This window comes from Gossypium arboreum, chromosome 7 (genome assembly GCF_025698485.1).
Source record: "Gossypium arboreum isolate Shixiya-1 chromosome 7, ASM2569848v2, whole genome shotgun sequence".
In the NCBI taxonomy this organism is placed as follows: Eukaryota; Viridiplantae; Streptophyta; class Magnoliopsida; order Malvales; family Malvaceae; genus Gossypium; species Gossypium arboreum.
The window spans coordinates 90810666-90830037 of record NC_069076.1 but is presented as its reverse complement, the minus strand read 5'-3'; the positions used below and the strand labels follow the sequence as shown (position 1 = coordinate 90830037).

General features: G+C 31.4%; 2 protein-coding genes across 4 annotated transcripts; both read left to right on the top strand.

Annotated features, from left to right (window-relative positions):
* The first annotated feature begins 6255 nt into the window (after positions 1–6255).
* Positions 6256–8794, top strand: LOC108456099 (heterogeneous nuclear ribonucleoprotein 1-like). The gene is made up of 6 exons (XM_017754699.2): positions 6256–6481; positions 6569–6609; positions 6713–6876; positions 7260–7359; positions 7475–7644; positions 7926–8794. The coding sequence occupies exons 1-6, from the start codon at positions 6438–6440 to the stop codon at positions 8418–8420; spliced, it is 1014 nt and encodes a 337-aa protein (XP_017610188.1). The 5' UTR covers positions 6256–6437; the 3' UTR covers positions 8421–8794.
* Positions 8795–13034: 4240 nt separating this feature from the next.
* On the top strand, positions 13035–19087 carry LOC108454336 (long chain acyl-CoA synthetase 8). 3 transcript variants are annotated; one of them, XM_017752763.2, is made up of 12 exons: positions 13035–13259; positions 14385–14992; positions 15064–15144; positions 15316–15588; positions 15766–15897; positions 15977–16150; positions 16247–16476; positions 16576–16693; positions 16860–16991; positions 17081–17215; positions 17291–17497; positions 18723–19087. In XM_017752763.2, the coding sequence occupies exons 2-12, from the start codon at positions 14444–14446 to the stop codon at positions 18885–18887; spliced, it is 2196 nt and encodes a 731-aa protein (XP_017608252.1). In that variant the 5' UTR covers positions 13035–13259; positions 14385–14443; the 3' UTR covers positions 18888–19087. The 3 variants fall into 3 exon arrangements, with proteins under 3 accessions (XP_017608252.1, XP_052886848.1, XP_017608261.1); XM_053030888.1 differs by having other exon boundaries at positions 13081–13259; positions 14443–14992; XM_017752772.2 differs by having other exon boundaries at positions 13250–13390.
* The last annotated feature ends 285 nt before the right edge of the window (positions 19088–19372 follow it).

Below are 19372 nucleotides of genomic sequence, written 5' to 3'. Positions count from 1 at the left end.
CATATGTGCTAATTGAATTGTATGGTGCTCATGGGTCGGGCCGGGATCAACTATAAATTTAGGCCCATTTACTAGGCCCATGCCTGAACCGGCCCACTCGGATTAACTTTTTATATTATTTTTATGTAATTTTTAAATATATATAATACATTAAAATACTAAAAATATCAAAATAAATATTTCTCAACAAATTAAAAAAAATTTAAAAAATATGTAGACTTAAATAACATTAAGATAAACACAATTTAACATGTAAAAACCTTTAAAATAATAAAAAATTAACAAATGCCTTTAAAATAAAAACAAAATTAACAATAAAATAAGTTTTATACAATATCCAAACAATAACAACAAAATAGTAGTAACAAAATAGTAAAATGGTAGCAAAATAGGGAGAAAACAACAAGAAAATAACATTTAAAAACAAAAAAGGAGCATATCTTTCTTGTCCTTTAGTGAATTCGGCTCGGAGCCGGGCCCGGGCCAAAAATGCATTATCCGAGGCCCAGTTCATTTTTAAAACGGGCCTTATTTTTTTGTCTAAGCCCATTTTTCAGGCCTATATTTTTACCCAAACCGTCCCACATTTCGGGCGGGCATTTGGGCCAGACCGAGTGGCCCGACTCATGATCAGGTCTATTTATTGTTATGTATATGAAATTAATAGCATATCCGATAATACCCGAAAAACAAAAAATCCCAATTGAATAAATAAAATTCGATGGATATAGGGTTCCCTATTAGTTGTGGTCCTGCATATGTTGCGGACACACCACAGCTCGAAAGAGTGTTCCGTTACTAGCCCTTTCGAGCTTTCTGTTATATGGTTCTTGTGAGTTTCCCATTATATGGTTCTTATGAGCTTCCTATTAATAGCTCTTCAAAGCATCCCAATTTGGTTGTGATCCTGCATGTTTTGTAGACATATCACAGCTCTTATGAGTGCCTCGTTATATAATTCTTCGTGAGCTTCCCGATTAAAGACTCTTTGTGAGCTTCCTAATTAATGGCTCTCTGGAGCTTCCTGATATGGCTCGCTTGAACTTCTCGATATATGGCTATCCAAAGCTTTCTGATTAATGGCTCTTCAAAGCTACTCGTTATTGGCTCGCATGAGCTTCCTGAATATGGCTCTTATGAGCTTCCCATTATACAACCCGAATAGGCTTCCCATTACATGGCTCACATGAGCTTCCTATTATATGGCTCGAGAGAGGACTTCCTGTTTATGTGCTCGTATGAGCATTCCTGAATATGAATTGACGGATTACAATTTTGTACACTTCGAGTGTACTACTTGTGTATCCATCGATATTTCAAATAAATTCAATGAGCAAAGTTCTGACATGGGATAATCTGAACTTGAGATGAATTATTATGGAACTGTACATGTTATAGGCAAATTGACAAATTTCTTTGGATGAATTTTGTGTGCTTACCTGAAATGTAAATGAATGGTAAGTTAATTACCCGTTATACAAACTTACTAAGCATAAAATGCTTACTCTATTTTACTTTCTTCTGTGCTTTAGTAATTCGGAGGCTCGTTGGGTTGGAAGCTTGGCGGAGATATAGTCACACTATTCATCGGCCCAATTCGGTATATATATAGTGAATCAATTATGGATAAAATGGCATGTATAGGTTAATTAGCCAATGTTGGCATATAAATGCTTTGGTTATACTAGCCTTTGAAATGGCTTGTGATGGACATGTTTTGATGTGTATATAAGAGGTTATAATATATTTGATGCATGTGTTTGAAATGGTTGATTGTTAGAATCATATTGGTATAATGATGATTAAATTAAGTTAGCATATTGTATAAAATATGCATATATGTGAAATTTAATAAGTTAGATAAGTTTATATACTTGGTTATATGAGGTATTATATCATGTATATCAGTTGATTTTGGTTGGATTTGAATGTCTTATAATGGCTTGAGAATATATTTAAGTGTTTATGTAGGTGGAAGGCAAATTTGGGTGAGAAATATGGCTTGGAAATGGCCTATTTCGTCCACACGGGCGTGTGTCTCAGCTATGTGTGACACATGGCCTAGCACATGAGCGTATGTTTTGGCCGTGTGTCCCCTGCATCTTTAAAATTTCAAAACAGAATGCTCGAAATTTTTCACATGGTCTGGCATACAGGCATGTAGCTTGGCCGTGTGACCCCTGCACCTATTTAATGCAAGTCATTATGTTCACAAGGCTTAGCACACGGGTGTGTGACTTGGCCGTATGACCCAAGTGAGAGAGTTACACAGGTATGGACACGAGCTTGGACACAGCCGTGAGTCCTATTTCGAAAGCCCACACGAGCTTGTGTCCCTTGCACCTTGAAAAAATTTTAAAGTTTTGCGAAAAAATTCTCTGAGTATCCAGTTTAGTCTCAACCAGATTCTAATGCGTATTTTGGGCATCGAAGGCTCTTAATAGGGACGATATGAATTATAATTATTGGTTTATGATGTGAATGTGTAATGATATGAAATTGTCTGTATTTAATCTGTAAGTCTTAGTAATACTCCATGACCCTGTTCTGGCGAAGGATAAAGGTTAGGGGTGTTACATATCGTCTATGCTATGTGTCATGTATTTGTATTTTTATTGGTTCCTATTAATGATAACATTTTCTTTAAAAAAAATCAGAAATACTATATACATTAAAGGTGCTCATGGGTCAAGTCAAATTGGGCCTAAGTATAATATTAATATACTCATCTAATATACAAAATTAATTTACCCTTTTTTTTAAAAAGGGCTAAAGTTCAATCCAAAATATAGTTTAAGAAGTTTTATGATACTTCTATCTCAAACATGTCATTAATATAAATAAAACGTTTAAAAATATTTTTAAAACACATAAATAATTTTATTTAAAATCAAAATTGATATTTACTTCATTAATGAGGTATAGAGTTATAATTGATGGTGTATAAATATAAACACTTTTTTATACTCGTATTATTGGTATTTTTTTTTACCAATATCATTATACAGATTATATCTGTTCTTTTTGTGACAATGCCTAAAATTACTTAATTCCCTCCCCAACCCATAAATAGGAGGATAATGTGCTTCAGTGTACTCAAACCCACGTCTTCTTGCATTGGCATCGATATTCATGCCAGTCGAGTTAAGACTCAATTGACGTATTTACTTTTTATTAAATAAGAAAAAAGAAAGAAAGCAATGTGATGTTTGTGTTGGGAAATTTGTCCATATTGTAATAAACATGTAATCATTTCCTATGTATTTAAACGATAGATAAATAAATGAAATTTATTTCACATTTCACTATTATGTTTTTGCGTTTCTGTCTTTCATGTTTTGCATGTATAGCGAAATTATGATAAGTAAATATTAACTCATTGATTATCAAAGTTCAAATTGATAATAAGTGGCACTCTAAGAACGTTTACATTACGAGAAAGACAACTTACTTTAGTAGATAATTTAAACGAGTCCGTAATCTCGTAAAATAATCAAAGTGAGCATTTGATTAAAATACTCAAAAGGATTATTATGTTGTTTACAATTCCAAATATGGGAGATAGCTAGTCTTGGCTATCAGAACAATTAACCCCATGGGTAGAGACATAGATATACTCATTGGAAGAATGATACATTGGACTGGACTCAATATGAATTAATTTTGAATACGTTTGTGAATTAATTTACTTGTGACATTTCTGGTGTGATTTACCTAAATTCTAAGTTAGTAACTGATCATGCGTATTTAACTCATGTGTTTTGATATATGTGGAGGCTTATGCGCTAAAGATGATCAAACGCATAACCGATATGTTGAGTATATGACTTATATATGGCATGCCTTTACTAACAACAATAGAATTCATAACTCGATTAAAGAGTTAACAATATCCTCTTATTAACGTTGTGTGAATTGATAACTATGGAACATGATCACGAGTTGTTTGTTCTCGAACAAACATTTTATCACAATCATCTATTGACAGTGATCATATTAATCATGAAGAAGACACAATGGTGACAATGAAATAAAATATGATTGTATTGAGTGAACGTATTTAACTCAAAGAAATCAATGATATAATATGATGGTAACACACATATAACAACGTCATTAGACAAAACAGTTGGATGAATTGCTTTTGTAAATAATATACAATAACGGATTTTCAATCATGGTACTTCTTATGGACTAACTCCATGATTAAGTAAATTGCGAATTATCGGAACGATACTTTTGGACATAATTGCAATTACTATAGTCTAATTGGAACGATACTTTTGGACTTAATTGCAATTACTATAGTCTAATTGTATATGTTCAATTGGTTCATCTGCTAGCTCAACAAAAACTCAATCTAACTGCATTTGAATTAGAAAAAAATTCTACAACTTTGAAAATAATTTAATTGAGTCGATTTATTTGATAAATCGATGTGAAATTAAACTAGGTGGTCGTGTGAATTATTAAACTGAAGAATTTGATTAAAAAATTTTCTTGAAAATTTAATTTAGGAAAATCTCAGTGATTTTTGAGAAAATTAATTTAGATCAAATAAAATTAAATTATTCAAATTAATTAAAATAAATATGATATTTTTGAAAATTAATTTCAAGACAAACAATTGGTCTAATAGGTAATTGAACTTGAAAATTGGACCTGAGATTGAAATTTGAGACAAATAACCCAAAACCAAGATTGAAACCTAAAAATTGGTCGAATTAGACCTGATATGTGAAACTAAGCCGACAATCCAATTGGTGGCTGGATCGAACCAACTCGGGGTATCGTAAGGGTGTTGCACCTACGATGGCACCAATAGGGATGGCAGTGCTGACAATTGTGATGGCAGCATTTCGGTGGCTGGCGGATAGTTGGCGGCGGTTGTTTTTCTGCAGTTGAGCAGTGGATGAATCGCACTCCTACTGTGACTTTACCGGATAATTTAATTTTAAATTAACTATTCAAAAAATAATATTATTTTAATAGATTTAATATTAAAATTAATTTAATAATGATTTTGATAGTATTTTATTAATTTAATATTAAAGTGATTAAGTTTAACCATAATTAAACTCTTTAAACTCTAAGTTTAGAAAAAATTGTGAATTTTTTGATTTGAAGTTAGTCCACACTCGACAGACATTAGATTGATGATAGCGAATAAGACTACTCGGTCGAAGCGTTAATCTTAGACTATTCGGTCGAAATCGAAAAAGTACAATTTTGATTAAGTGTTTATTACTTTAGATATCACAACCAAGTTATAGATTTGGAAAAAAAAAATTCAAGCTTTAATTTTTTCCAAACATATTTTTTACTGCATTTTTCAAACTCATTTTTCCAACAAATTGATCGTAGATTTTAAGACTACCTCTATTAATAAAATTATCGAAATGTAAGATTACTGAACAAATTATCAGGCATGTTACATTATTACCTCATTTGATTCACTTGATTGAAATGTAAAATTTCGTTGTTTGATTAACAGAATGTAAAATTAGCCACAAACACATTCTACTAATTTCTCTCGTGAAATTTGCGGATATATATCTAGGTTAAAGTACTTAGAAAGTCCTTATGTTATAGGGTTTAGATCAAATTAGTCATTCTATTATTAAATGAATAATTTTAGTTATTATACTATTAAAAAGAATGAAACAAGTTTAAATTGTAACAAAGTTAACATTTAACATATAAAAAATATCTTGAAATTTTTTCAAATGTAATTCAATTCTAAACAAATAATTTTATTTACAAAACTATAAAAATTTTAAAAATATTTACTCGTTAACTAGTATATGATATTTTATAAACAATAAATATTAACTTTATTCCAATTTCACTTTATTTGATTTATTTTAATGGCATATAGACTAATTAAGTCATTTATTTGTAGAGGAACTAATTTGATTAATTCTTCATAATTTCTCAAATAAAATCACATATATTTTTATTGCATAATAAGCTTCTTGTGTTTTGTTTTACTAACAATTTAATGTATTCTCCTGATAAATTAATTCATATATTGTTTTCCAAATAAATAAGCTGGAAAAATAATAAATGCTCAAGGCTTTTCTTTGATTAAAGTGATAAGAAAAAGAAAGAAAATAAATATTTTAGTGACTAAATGCAAACTTTTAAATATTTTTATTGATATTTTGTAATATTTTAAAATTAAATAATTAAAACATAAATTTATTAATAATTTAATAATTTTGGCTGAAATTTACCCTTTAGTTATCCTTTATTAAAAGGAAATAGGAGTCACAGGTTTTTATTTTTTAATGATTTTTACATGTCTTCTTCAACCATCTATTTCTAACCCTAAAAACCTACAATAGAGCTTATCTTAAAAGCACCAGCATCGCTTCCCTAATTCTCTCTTTTACCGCCTCAGATCTCAAAAAAAGAAAAACAAAAAACAACCTTTCATGGGTTCCAGGAAGGGCAACGACAACGATGGTGCTAGCCCTGGGTACATCAATTTATACCCTTTCCCCCCTTTCTTTCTATTTCTCAATATTTAATGGTTTTTATTGAATCTCTTTTTTTTTTTGTGCAGGAAAATATTTATTGGAGGCTTAGCTAAAGACACAACTCTGGGTTAGTTGAGCTTTTTTTTTTACGTGTTTTTTTTGTTGATGAATGTTCCTCAAATTACTGACTTTTTTTTCTGGGTTCTTGTTGGTGGGGGTTTATTTTTCAGAGACGTTTACTAAGTATTTTGAAAAGTATGGGGAAATAACAGATTACGTTATAATGAAAGATCGACATACGGGTCGGCCCCGTGGTTTTGGGTTCATTACCTTTGCGGATCCTTCTGTTGTTGACACTGTTATGCAAGAGGATCATGTTATTAATGGCAAACAAGTAAGCAAAAGTTTCACTTTCCATGTATTTGAAGAGAGATAAGGAAAACCCTTTTAACTGTATTGGGGTCTGATAAATTTTACAACTTGGATTTTGATTTTTGGTTTCGGATTTTCTTGGTGGCTGTCACTTCGTTTGCATTTAAGTTGTGTAGCAGAGCTAAGCTTCTTACTGTTAATATTCTACTAATTGAATTGAAGGAGCCAAAATAAAACTGTTCTTTGCAATTTGATGCTTGGGAAGTGATAGCTAAAGGTTGTTTTTTGGGGGTAGATTTAGTTGTAATATAGGTTTTGTGATTCATGGAGAAGTTGTATTGATATTGTTTTGTGAGCTTTATCAAGTGTTTAAAATCTTGCTTGATGGATTGATTATTGGCACAGGTTGAGATTAAAAGAACTGTTCCGAAAGGTTCCTCACAGTCGAATGATTTCAAGACAAAGAAAATATTTGTTGGTGGGATTCCAACATCAGTTACTGAAGGTCTGATATTTGTTATATATACGTAGGCATTCTTCCGTGACATTGAGTGTTGATGCTTTTAACTGGCAAATATTGTTTACTTATTGATTTTCCTTTTTGATCTTCGAATCTTTAGACGAGTTCAAGAATTTCTTCTTGAAGTATGGAAAGGTGGTGGAACATGAGATAATATGTGACCATGCAACCAAGCGTTCTAGGGGTTTCGGGTTTATCGTGTTTGACAATGAAAAAGTTGTTGACAATATGCTGGCCAATGGAAACATGATAGATATGGAGGGTACTCGGGTGAGTACTTCTGTTCAATGGCTCCCTATGCAATCTAATGTAATCAAATGTGTATATCATTTTGCACAGAAACAATGTGGAGTGGCATATCAAACTCTTCTGTTGATGGAAATAACCGTTCTCATTGTTTTTTGGGTTTTATTTAGTTTTTCAAATTTCAAATTTGCTAAGTTCATCGCAGGTTTATTGTTGTTATTACATGACTCTTTTCTTGTCAAGGCAGGCTGTCAATATAGTGTATTGGTGCAGGGAACCTAGGTTAACTTACTTCTTTGTTGTAGGTTGAAATCAAGAAGGCTGAACCAAAGAAATCCTCAAACCCAGCACCTGGCCCTGCATATGGTAGTGAATCTAGGGGACGCTCATACAATGATGGTTATGGTGGATTTGGTGATTATGGTGGTTTTGGCCCTGGTCCTTATAGGTCTTTTGGAGGTTTTGGCAGTAGATATGGAGATTATGGTGGTTACGGTGGTGGTGCTGCCGATTTTGGTGGTAGTTATGGGGGGTTTGGTGGTGGTGGTGGTTTCTCTGGTTACCGCGGAGATCCATCATTTGGTTATGCTAGCCGATATGGTTCCTATGCTGGTGGGCTTAGTGGGACTGGTATAGGTCCATATGGACGTGGAGGTGGAGGCTATGGAAGTTACAGTGGTTCAGGCCCTAGTGGTAATTATGATTCAGGCCCGGGTGCTGGTTTTGGTGGACCGGGTGGATTATATGGTAGTAGATCAGGATACGGAGGCAGTAGTCGCTATCATCCTTATGCAAGATAGAACGTGTTTAAGATCTCCCATAAAAGTTGCCCCAGGTTTTCAATCTCATCACATGGTTCGATAGGCACTGTGCACTTTTGCAAGTTGTCACTATCTAGAAGATCAAATCTATTTAGATTTGCATGCTTAGTGAAAACCCAAGTTAGATCAAGCATCAAACTAGAACTGCAGCTACTCATGGTAGAGCAAACAAACTCGATAATATTAGTAGAGCTTCTATCTTTCACTTTAAGTTTATTTATTGTCGGTTTTATTGTAGTTTGTGAAGACTTGTTTTAAGCTTTGGTTAGAATGACTATTGAGGTGTGAATGTAACATTTAGTGAATTACACACTAAGATTGCTGTTTGACGTATAGAGCTTTCCATTTTAAAAGTTTCTAGTTCTTCCTCGTATGCAAACCTCAAGGCCTAGGTAACTTTCACAAGTAGCAAAGGCATCCATGTTACGTTACTTGGGCTCAATCATGTTAGATACAAGAACATGTCCTTTATTGCCATGTTTTCAATCTTTTAAAAGTTTTTCAATGTCTTTGGAGTGTACTTGGAAGGTTAAAAAACAAAGAATTGAAGCAACATATTGTTTATCTGTTGCTTCTATAGCTACACTAGTAAGAGAACTATCGAATATTCAGTTTTTAGTTTAGGGTTAATGTAATTTTTGGTTCTTGAACTTGGTAACTAGGTTCACTTTGGTACTTAAAAACTCGGTAATTAGATCTATTTTGGTCTTGAACTTGGAAAATATAGAAGTTTGATGACATTGTACTTTGAGATTGTGCCATGTCATCAAAGGATCCAAAAATTATATTCACCTTTTAGTTTATGTTGGACTAAGAGTAGTGGTTCATCTTAGATAGCTAGTCATGCTTGTAGATATATGTTGGTTAACTAGTGAGATGGCTTTCTTAGTGTGGGCCTTTGTATGTTAATGGCGGCACATAGAATAACTAAGTGCATCAAATTTGTTTACAACTTACATGGTGACCGCATCTTTGCTTTTGGGAATGTATGCCGGGCTGGCTAGAGAATCGTAAAGCAGGGGCTTAGTTGAAATGGGTTTTTCAACTATATACCAAGTTTTTCTTGTGCGAATACATGGCCGTGCATGTGTCATGGTCTGCCCGTGAGCAAAGCTACCTGAAGCATTAGATCAAGTCTTGGCTTGTGACACATGCATGTGCTCTGCCCTACTGTGGCTTCAATAGCAGCTATTGTTTGTTCTTTCAGGTTTTATGGTTTTTTTTTATCACTCCCAACTGTCATGAAAATTTTTTATGTTGAAATTAAGTGGCTATTATGTTTCAACTCTTCATTTTATTTTGAATTAATTGCAACTTACATTACTAAGTGAATTTTTTTATTTTTATTTTTTGAAATTTTGGGTTAGTATAATATTTGACTAATGAATTGGGCAATTAGGTTTATGTTAGTATTTGTAATTTTGTTTTGGCCCTTTTACAATGTGTCACGGTGTATTTATTGCATGGGTAATTTAGATTAGTTAAGAGAAGTCCTTCAATTTTAATAACATTATTATTTAATATGCTATTCATGCAATAAAAATTTTATCGACGTTTTTGAAAATATGAGCTTAATACTCGGGACTTGATTAGAATCCTTAAAATTTAAATGTTGATTGATTTAGAATATGGATTATTACTTGGAACAATTACTTTTTAATATTCATAGATTTAACATAAGTTCTTAAATGCATAGATAACAGTATAAAATTTCAAATTTATATACACAGCATGTAATAATATTATTGAATGGGAAGTGTTTGAGAAAGGTATAATAATAAAACCTCTGGTTTCTAGGTTACTTTATACCTAAATCCATTTTGAAAAATATAAAGTGGCTGAATAAATTAGATCACAAATTTTGTTTTAAATTTTTAAAATGGAAAGTTTTTATTAATACTGTTCAATTGGTTTTAATTTTATTAATTAAAATAGATTTTAGTTAATTAGTTCAACTGTTTTTGTAGATTGTTTATAGTTATCAAGTCTTGATCTATTAAATTTGATCTTCTTCTAATAATATTGGTTATATTATCAATTTTAGTTTAAGTTTAGAAATTAAAAAAAAAAATCTAGTTGTAAAGTTTAAGGATTAAAGTAGATAAAAAAATATAAATATTAAAATAGATCTAGGGCTAAAAATATATTATCTGTTTAATAAATTGTAGGTTTTAATTGGTAACTAGTATTAAGGATAACAACTAAAAATAATTAGGCTTTATACGTTTCAATATTGATTATGTTTTATTGATAACGATTTTTTCTTGTGACGGTATATGACGATCATTTTGAAGTTTCATAATTTGAGAAATGGTAAGATCTTGTTTTTTTTTTTTAATTTAGATATTAAGTAAATTGATTTTTAAAAATTTAATTTTATCAATTTTGAGAATAATTAATTAATGATAATTAATAATGTCGACAATATTTTTTATAAATTGTATATAATTTTAATTGGTATAATAATAAATTTAACTATTGGTGTTTATTTATTTTATGATTCGATCATGATTTAACATATTCAACTCAATTTTGTCAATTAATCTTAATTTAACAAATTTAATTTGTAATATTTGCACATCATGTTAAATTAAGATTAACTGATAAAATATATAAATTTTAAGAGTTAAATTTGATAGTATATTATTAAATTATGTATAATTGACGGAAAATATGAATATCGTGATTGATTATTTTAGTTATTAACTTTTAAATTCAATGGAAATTAAATTAATTTTATTTTAAGAAAAAGTAATTGATTTAATATCAAAATTTGAGAAGTTATTTTATATTTTGGATATCCTATTTTATAAACAATAATTGTATAAATAAAAGTAAGAATAAACACTATCATTTATTACAAACTATAGGGTGGTGTGCCAACATCAGTAATTTCTGAAATAGTTTGTATAAAATTTAGAAATAAAATCGTTAAAAAAGTTACTAAAAATATAATATCAAAATATAAACTTGCAACCTTTAATCTTAAAAAAACCATCCTATACATAGTTTAAATTCCACGATTGAATTGAAACTGTGATATATGTCTCAATAAAAGTAAAATAAATAAATATATAAATAAAGGAGACATGTATCACATTTTTAATTGTACGTTTGTGAAATCTAAATATTATTGTATATTAATTAATTATCTTAAAAATATTATTTATTATAATTTTAAAATTACATTTCATTTTTGTAATTATTTTGTTCATGTCTTCATTAATAATTGATTAAATATAATTTTTAGTATCTGAATTTAGTTTTATAGTTTAAATTGATTCAAATAAGTATTAATTTGGATTAAAAATTAAGTTTAAGTAGTAATTTGAATTAATAAACAAAATTTAAATAATTAATTTAATTAAAATAGAATTAAATTTAAATATTTAATTGAAACAAAAACACTTAAATATCAAATTAATGTATCAAAATGAAGCATATAGACAACAACCTTATGGAAACATGTATGCACTATTGTTGGTTAAAAAACACGTGGCTGGTTCAAAGGACGTCATCGTTTACGCCACGTGTTACCGACCAGCTCATGACTCCTTTGCAAATGTACGTGGCGTAATGACTGTTCCCTTGTACTTCCCTCCAAGTTGTATTTTTCTCTTAATACCCAAATTGCCCTCAACCGAAATCCGGGTGACCGTTTCAAAGTGCATTAAAACTGAGAAAATCAATAAATTTTAATATTTGATTATGTAATTCAAATTGTTTAAAATAAAAATACTATATGATAATGATATTTTCTCCCAAAATGTTTAAAATTTAAAATTAGTTTTAGATTTTGCCTAATTTTTGAATTTAACTTCTGTATTTTAATGGGTTTTAATTTTCTATATTTTTAAAATTTAAAATTTTAATCACCGAAACAATAAATATTAATTTCATTAAGTTAAATTTTGTTATTGTTTAAATTTTATATGGTAAATATGTTATTTTATGTGTAATACTATGTCACATTATTATTTTCATATAACACTAGAAAAAATTTTGAAATTTTAATTAATTATTTAGTTAAAATTTAAAAATTAAAAAATATATGAACTAAAAATAATCAAGTTAAAAAATATGAACAAAATTTATATTAGATTAATAATCGAATTTAACTTAAATAATTGAGTTAGACATGAAATTTTAAAATTTAAAAAATACAAAAATTATATTACTCAAATTAAACTATGTTAAAAACATTAGTTTATGCTGCATAATTTGCTAAAAGTATTGTCTATGGATTAGAAGTTAGATTGTTTTTTTGTCCCTTCCACTCAAGAAATGAGTAAATTAATTTCTGCATATTAAATCAAACAACAACTTGATCTTTTCTGTTAAAATTTTATTCATTTGTATAGTTAAAAAGGGGTAAAATTGACGAAATAATCATACAATAATATGTGATGTATCATGTGTGCACCATGTTGATGTACATAAATCATTTTTATCATAAAAATCGATAAATTTTTAACAAAACGATTAATTTATTTTTTTAATCTAATAGAATTAATTTATTTATTTTAAAATAAAATATAATATAATTTAACACCAAGTATAATAGCTTCAATGGCAATTTCACCGGCATAGCTTACAAAATCGAACCGAATCAAATCATTTTATATACCTTTTATGGAAACAATATCTGTTACATCAACTTTTCCTTTTCCTTATCCTTTCCATTATTTTAATGGATTCAATTTTGATATTTCATAGTATTTGTACACTGCAATCTTCATTCATACGCAAGCTAAAACAGCATTGCCTCCCTTCTTTATGCTTCTCACAGCTTCTCCAAGTTTAAAAGCAGTGTTGAAGGTAAAAAAGAAAAAAGAAATCTTAAGCACATATTTTGTTCATCAATATTCTCATTTTAGAGTTCATTTCTAGAATATATTTTGCCAGTTATCCTTTGGGTTGATTTAGTTTGCTGTTAAACACATGTAAAGGTGACGACTTTTCATGATCTTTGCATAGTCATTTCTAGAATTTTTCTTTTTTTGGTTGATTTAGTTTGCTGTTAGAGACATGTAAAGGTGACGACTTTTCATGATCTTTGGATAGTCATTTCTAGAAAATTTTTGGGGTCGATTTAGTTTGATTTTAGACATATAAAAGTGATGACTTTTGAATTGGGTTTGTACCTTGTTTGATTGCTACAATAATCTGGGATTTGATCAAGGTTTTGTATCTTTTTTCTCAATATAGTGAACGCTGGTTTTTGCTGCTTTGTTTTTTCTGGGTTTTTGTTTTTACGAGGATTGAAGGACCACTAGTCTTATTTATTTATTTTGGATTTATGGAATTTGACTTTACTGATGTGGTAATTATTAGAAAAGCTTATTTATATTATGATCATGATGTGCTGTTTTACATCTGGGTTTTATGAACCAATTTTTTTGTTCTTATTGTTTCATCATGTATGATATTTAATACATTCAGGGATGAAGTTATAGTGGAAATGGGAAATTAGCCATTTTTTTACTGCAAAACGTGAAATAAAGTTCAATTCTTCTTTATATCATGCCTTATTGTTTTTCTATAATATATTTATCTTAGTTTGCCATATACAATTGCATGTTCTTAGCTTCATTCATATTATTTTGGATTTACATACGTATTGGTTGTTTTTTAGCCATGGTCAAACTGTAAGCCATTATACAAAGGACTGTCAATACCATTATGCTTTGTTTTTAATCATTACAAAGTTTTGGGGAGGGGATGGTTGACACAGGACTCGAATCTAGTCTATGATGTTGATGAAAAACAAGTTTGCTACTTCAACTGTGCCTTCATCGGCAAGACCGTTATACCTTTGATTTAGTCATGAATAGTTTAATATCGTAGGCCTCTTATTTTGGGAAGAATTTCTGATTAGAAAGCTTAATTCTCTGGTACTTGGATGTTTGATCGAGTTGTTAACCTTTTCTGTGTATTTTATAGTTCATTTTTGGGCCGGTCTTGTAAAGGAATGATATAGGCTTTCAATATAAACATTCAGAATGAAGAATACCAAAGCGACAACCCTCAGCCAACCCTTGACAAAAAAATTTCATGTCGATGATTATTTGTCATCATTTGGGGAAAAATATGGAACATACGGGATTGTGAGTGCTGCTATTGCTGCTGTGATCGTACCCATATTGCTTTCCTCTATCATGGGAAAGAAAAAAGGGAAAAAAAGAGGAGTTCCAGTCGAAGTGGGTGGTGAAACAGGTTATGCTGTGCGCAATGCTCGAACCACTGAGTTGCTTCAGTTTCCTTGGGAAGGAGCCACTACAATAGCTGAACTTTTCGACCAATGTTGTAAGAAGTATTCACGGAATCATTATCTTGGAACAAGAAGAGTAATTAAGAAGGACTTTGTTACTGCTAGTGATGGAAGGAAATTCGAGAAGCTACACCTTGGGGATTATGAATGGCAAACTTATGGAGAAGTTTATCAACGTGCTTGTCACTTTGCGTCCGGTCTTGTTAATTTTGGTCATGATGTTGATACTCGTATTGCGATATTTTCTGAAACTCGAGCAGAATGGCAAATTGCTTTACAGGTATTGCCATGATCCCTCAATTTTAACACTTCTTATTCCAAGTTTTTTATGCAGATCTCTTTGACTTCCAGGGTTGCCTTAGGCAGAATATAACAGTTGTCACTATTTATGCTTCACTAGGTGAAGATGCCTTGATCCATTCCCTAAATGAGGTGAGAAATTTATCAAGTTTGTTTACTTTACGACCCTGAATTTGTCGGCTCTTAAATGTTCTATTGTATGTACAATGTGATTATATGATTACAATATTGTTTGTCTTACTTGCTTCTCATCTCTCATTTCACAATGCTCCTTGTCCTCATTCAGTGTTTTTATTATGACAGACACAGGTAACAACCTTGATCTGTGAATCCAAGCAGTTAAAAAAGTTGGCTGCAATACGCCCAAGCCTGGAGACGATCTCAAGTATCATTTACTTTGAAGACAATGAAGCTGCCAATATTTCTGGTGTATTTGGAAGTATGAGTAGCTTGAGTGTTTCGTCCTTTCATGAAGTTGAGTTGCTTGGGGAAAGAGCACCTGTTCCGCCTAGTCTACCCTCCAAGGACAATATAGCAGTTATTATGTATACAAGTGGCAGTACAGGTCTGCCAAAGGTTCGCTTCTAAATTTAGTTTTTTTATCTTAAGTATTTTGTTTGTATGTGCAAGCTTAGGGACCTACCTACAGCAATGTTAGCAAATTTGCCAATTGGCCTTTGCAACTGAGCAACTAGTTGTGTCGTAGTTATTTGTTTAAATAGGCTAACATTATGTAACTCTTTTATGATTTAGGGAGTTATGATAACTCATGGAAACATTGTAGCCCTTGCTGCAGCGGTTATGACTGTGATCCCAGGAATCGGAAAGAATGATGTATACTTGGCATATTTGCCCTTAGCTCATGTTCTGGAATTGGCAGCTGAGGTAGGTTCATATCCAATTTTTTTTTGGTTGCCTGTCAACGGCATCAAGATTATTCTTACGGTTCTGTGTTGTTCTCCAGTCAGTGATGCTGACTGCAGGTTGTGCAATTGGCTATGGTTCACCTTTGACACTAACTGATACTTCTAGTAAAATCATGAGAGGGACTAAGGGAGATGCTTCTGTATTGAGGCCTACTCTGATGGCAGCCGTTCCAGCTATATTAGATCGTGTTCGGGATGGAGTTCTGAAAAAGGTGCGAACTGGTCTAAGTCCCTTAGATATGTGTTGCTCTTAGCTCCCTTATATATGGGATAACAACGAACTGCCTAATTGGTTCTATTTCATGTAGGTTGAGGAGAAGGGAGGATTAGCAAAGAAACTTTTTGATATTGCTTATAAACGTCGACTGCAATCTATAGAAGGAAGCTGGTTTGGTGCTTGGGGACTTGAGAGATGGTTGTGGGATGTTATTGTTTTTGAAAGGGTACGTGCTGCACTAGGAGGCCGCTTACGACTTATGCTCTCTGGTGGGGCTCCTTTATCTGCTAATTCCCAACGCTTCATCAACATTTGCATGGGGTAATGATTCTCTTCACTTAAGAGACCTGTATAGTTCGATGATAAATTAGTTTCTCTCATTTGTTCCGGTACTGATACATATCTTCTTTTCTTCATTAGGGCTCCCGTATGTCAAGGATATGGCTTGACAGAAACATGTGCTGGAAGTGCTTTCACTGAGTGGGATGACACAACTATAGGCCGAGTTGGGCCACCCGTTCCTTGTTGCTACCTTAAGGTATGCCGCATAAGGGATGGCTGATGCTCGTGTTGGTATTTTTAATGAAAAAAAAAACGCTGGAAGTACTCCTTTAGCTTTCAAATTAACATTTACTAGTTGCTCGTGTTGGTATTTATTCGAGGTTCATGATGTATGATATGTTGGAATTGGTTTATTTCTTCAGCTTGTCAATTGGGAGGAAGGTCGATATTCAATATCCGACAAACCAATGCCTCGAGGAGAGATTGTTGTTGGGGGACATACTGTAACTCATGGCTATTTCAACAATCCCGAGAAAACTGATGAGGTTTACAAGGTGAGCTCCATGCTTTGTAGGCAAGTTCATGTTGGTCTCATAGCCTGTAAGTATTGACTATATGAACCGTTGTTCACTTGCACCTGCAGGTCGATGAGAGGGGCATGCGCTGGTTTTACACCGGGGATATCGGACAATTTCATCCTGATGGATGTCTTGAGATTATCGATAGGAAAAAGGACATTGTCAAACTTCAACATGGAGAGTATATATCTCTCGGAAAGGTGATTATTAAAAAACCGAGTACTCATTTGCTGATACTGGATGGGATGCTCATTTTGTTTAAATGCTGATTGCAGGTTGAGGCGGCATTGATGTCGAGCAAGTTTGTCGACAATTTGATGGTGCATGCTGATCCCTTCCACAGCTATTGTGTGGCTTTGATTGTTCCGTCACGCGACGTTCTTGAGAAGTGGGCAGTAGAAGCTGGCATAAAGTACCAAGATTTCCCAGAACTGTGTGGCAAAGCTGAAACTGTTAGTGAAGTCCAAAAATCACTTTCAAAGGTCAGTTCATTATCTTTTTGGATTAAGTTCCCTGACATCCTTAAACTATGATTCAGATTTTTAAATTGGTTTAAAAATTATGATTGAGATTCTAAATTGGTTCAGAGAGTATTGATATTATATAAATCTAGTCCTATCGTTGGTTTCTCATTAGTTTAGGCATCAACCTACAACATGAGTAGTTTGGATCTGACTTGTTTTAAAAAATGCTTTTCTACATTTTAGAATTGGTTAAAATGTCATAAGATCCTCTACTTAGTTTTATTTTAAGAATTTAGTCCTCTACATTTAATTTTTTTTTGTTGTTAAATTTGTTGATGACATTTTGAAAAAAAAAAAAAATACTCATTGGTAACGAAGTAACTAAGAAATGACTTAATGAACGCGTATTCAACAAACAAATTTTAACAAACAGTTGATCTGAATTTTGAAATCGAAATCTGAAAAGTAGGACTAAAATTTTAGAAATTAAACGTACAAGGATTAAATTTTAAATTTGTAAAGAGTAGAGACCAATGTCATATTTTAATCTTTGGAAATTTTTTATATATTTTGAATTTTTATACTAAGAGTTAAGGTTGTATTTTGCCTCTTTTATTAAAAAAATTGGTTATAATATTTTGAACTAAAGATATTTTAGATTAAAGAGTTAATTGACCTCAAAATGATTTTTCCTTAAAATTTTTAGAAAATTTTAATTATGCCTCAAAATTTTGTAAAAGTTCATTTCTACGTTGAATTTTTAAAATATTTAATTGAACCCTTCAAATATTTGAAAACCTCATTATAATTTTTATTTTTATTTTTATTTTTTGAAAATTTTAATTAAAATTTTCACTAACCTCACAAAATTTTAAAAATTTAATTTGAGCTCCTAAAATTCTCGAACCGCAATTGCTTTTATTAAAATTATTTATTTATTTATATAGTTAAAAATTAAGGTGATTGGCATAATAATTAAATAGTTTATTCTTTGATTTAACGTGAAAGAGTTAATTTGTCTTATTTTTTAATAGAGTGAGCTAGATGTAAACTATACAGAGGATACTTCAATAAAGGTGGAGGGTTAGGGTATCATAAGCTTGTCATTGACTACACAAATTATTACAAATTTTATAATGTTTCGTGTAACACAAATTATATAAAACATTATTTAATTAAACAAATTATAACAACTTTTCTAATGTTTTATATGACACTTGAGCTGGTTTTTTTGAAAATGCAGGTGGGGAAAGATGCAAAACTAGACAAATTTGAAATACCTGCAAAGATTAAACTGATGGCAGAACCATGGACACCTGAATCAGGATTGGTCACAGCAGCACTCAAAATAAAGAGGGAACAGATAAAGTCAACGTTCAAAGATGATCTCCAAAAGTTGTACCAGTAATATACCCATAATAAATGCATTGATTTAACCTTGGTATTTTCACTGTCATATGCTCTCTTTCATCTTCTTTGTAAGTTTTCCGGTATGTGGAGACAAAAAATCAAACAGTGTTGCTCCATAGATGAGTTGTATTAGATAATTCGTAGTTTTGTTCTAAAAGAATAAGCTCCAATTTCAGTTATTAGTTTCTCTTACTTTAAGCCACCTGTCAATTTTTCATCATTTATTTATTTTGGTAAACTACATTCAATATTATTAAACTATTAATAAGTTTACATGGTTATCGGGCTATTTGAAAGTTTTTGTGGTTGCTGAGGGGCTACAAATACCTGCCTGCTGGAGAGGTGAAGTGCTAGAGTAGAGGAGGGACTTAAAGTTAGGAATCTAATACTTCCAAATGGGCAAGGGTGGGATATGCAGAAGCTTTTTGATCGAGGTAGAAGCTATAGCTTCAATCCCTGTTCCGATTTATGCGGCTAGAGATA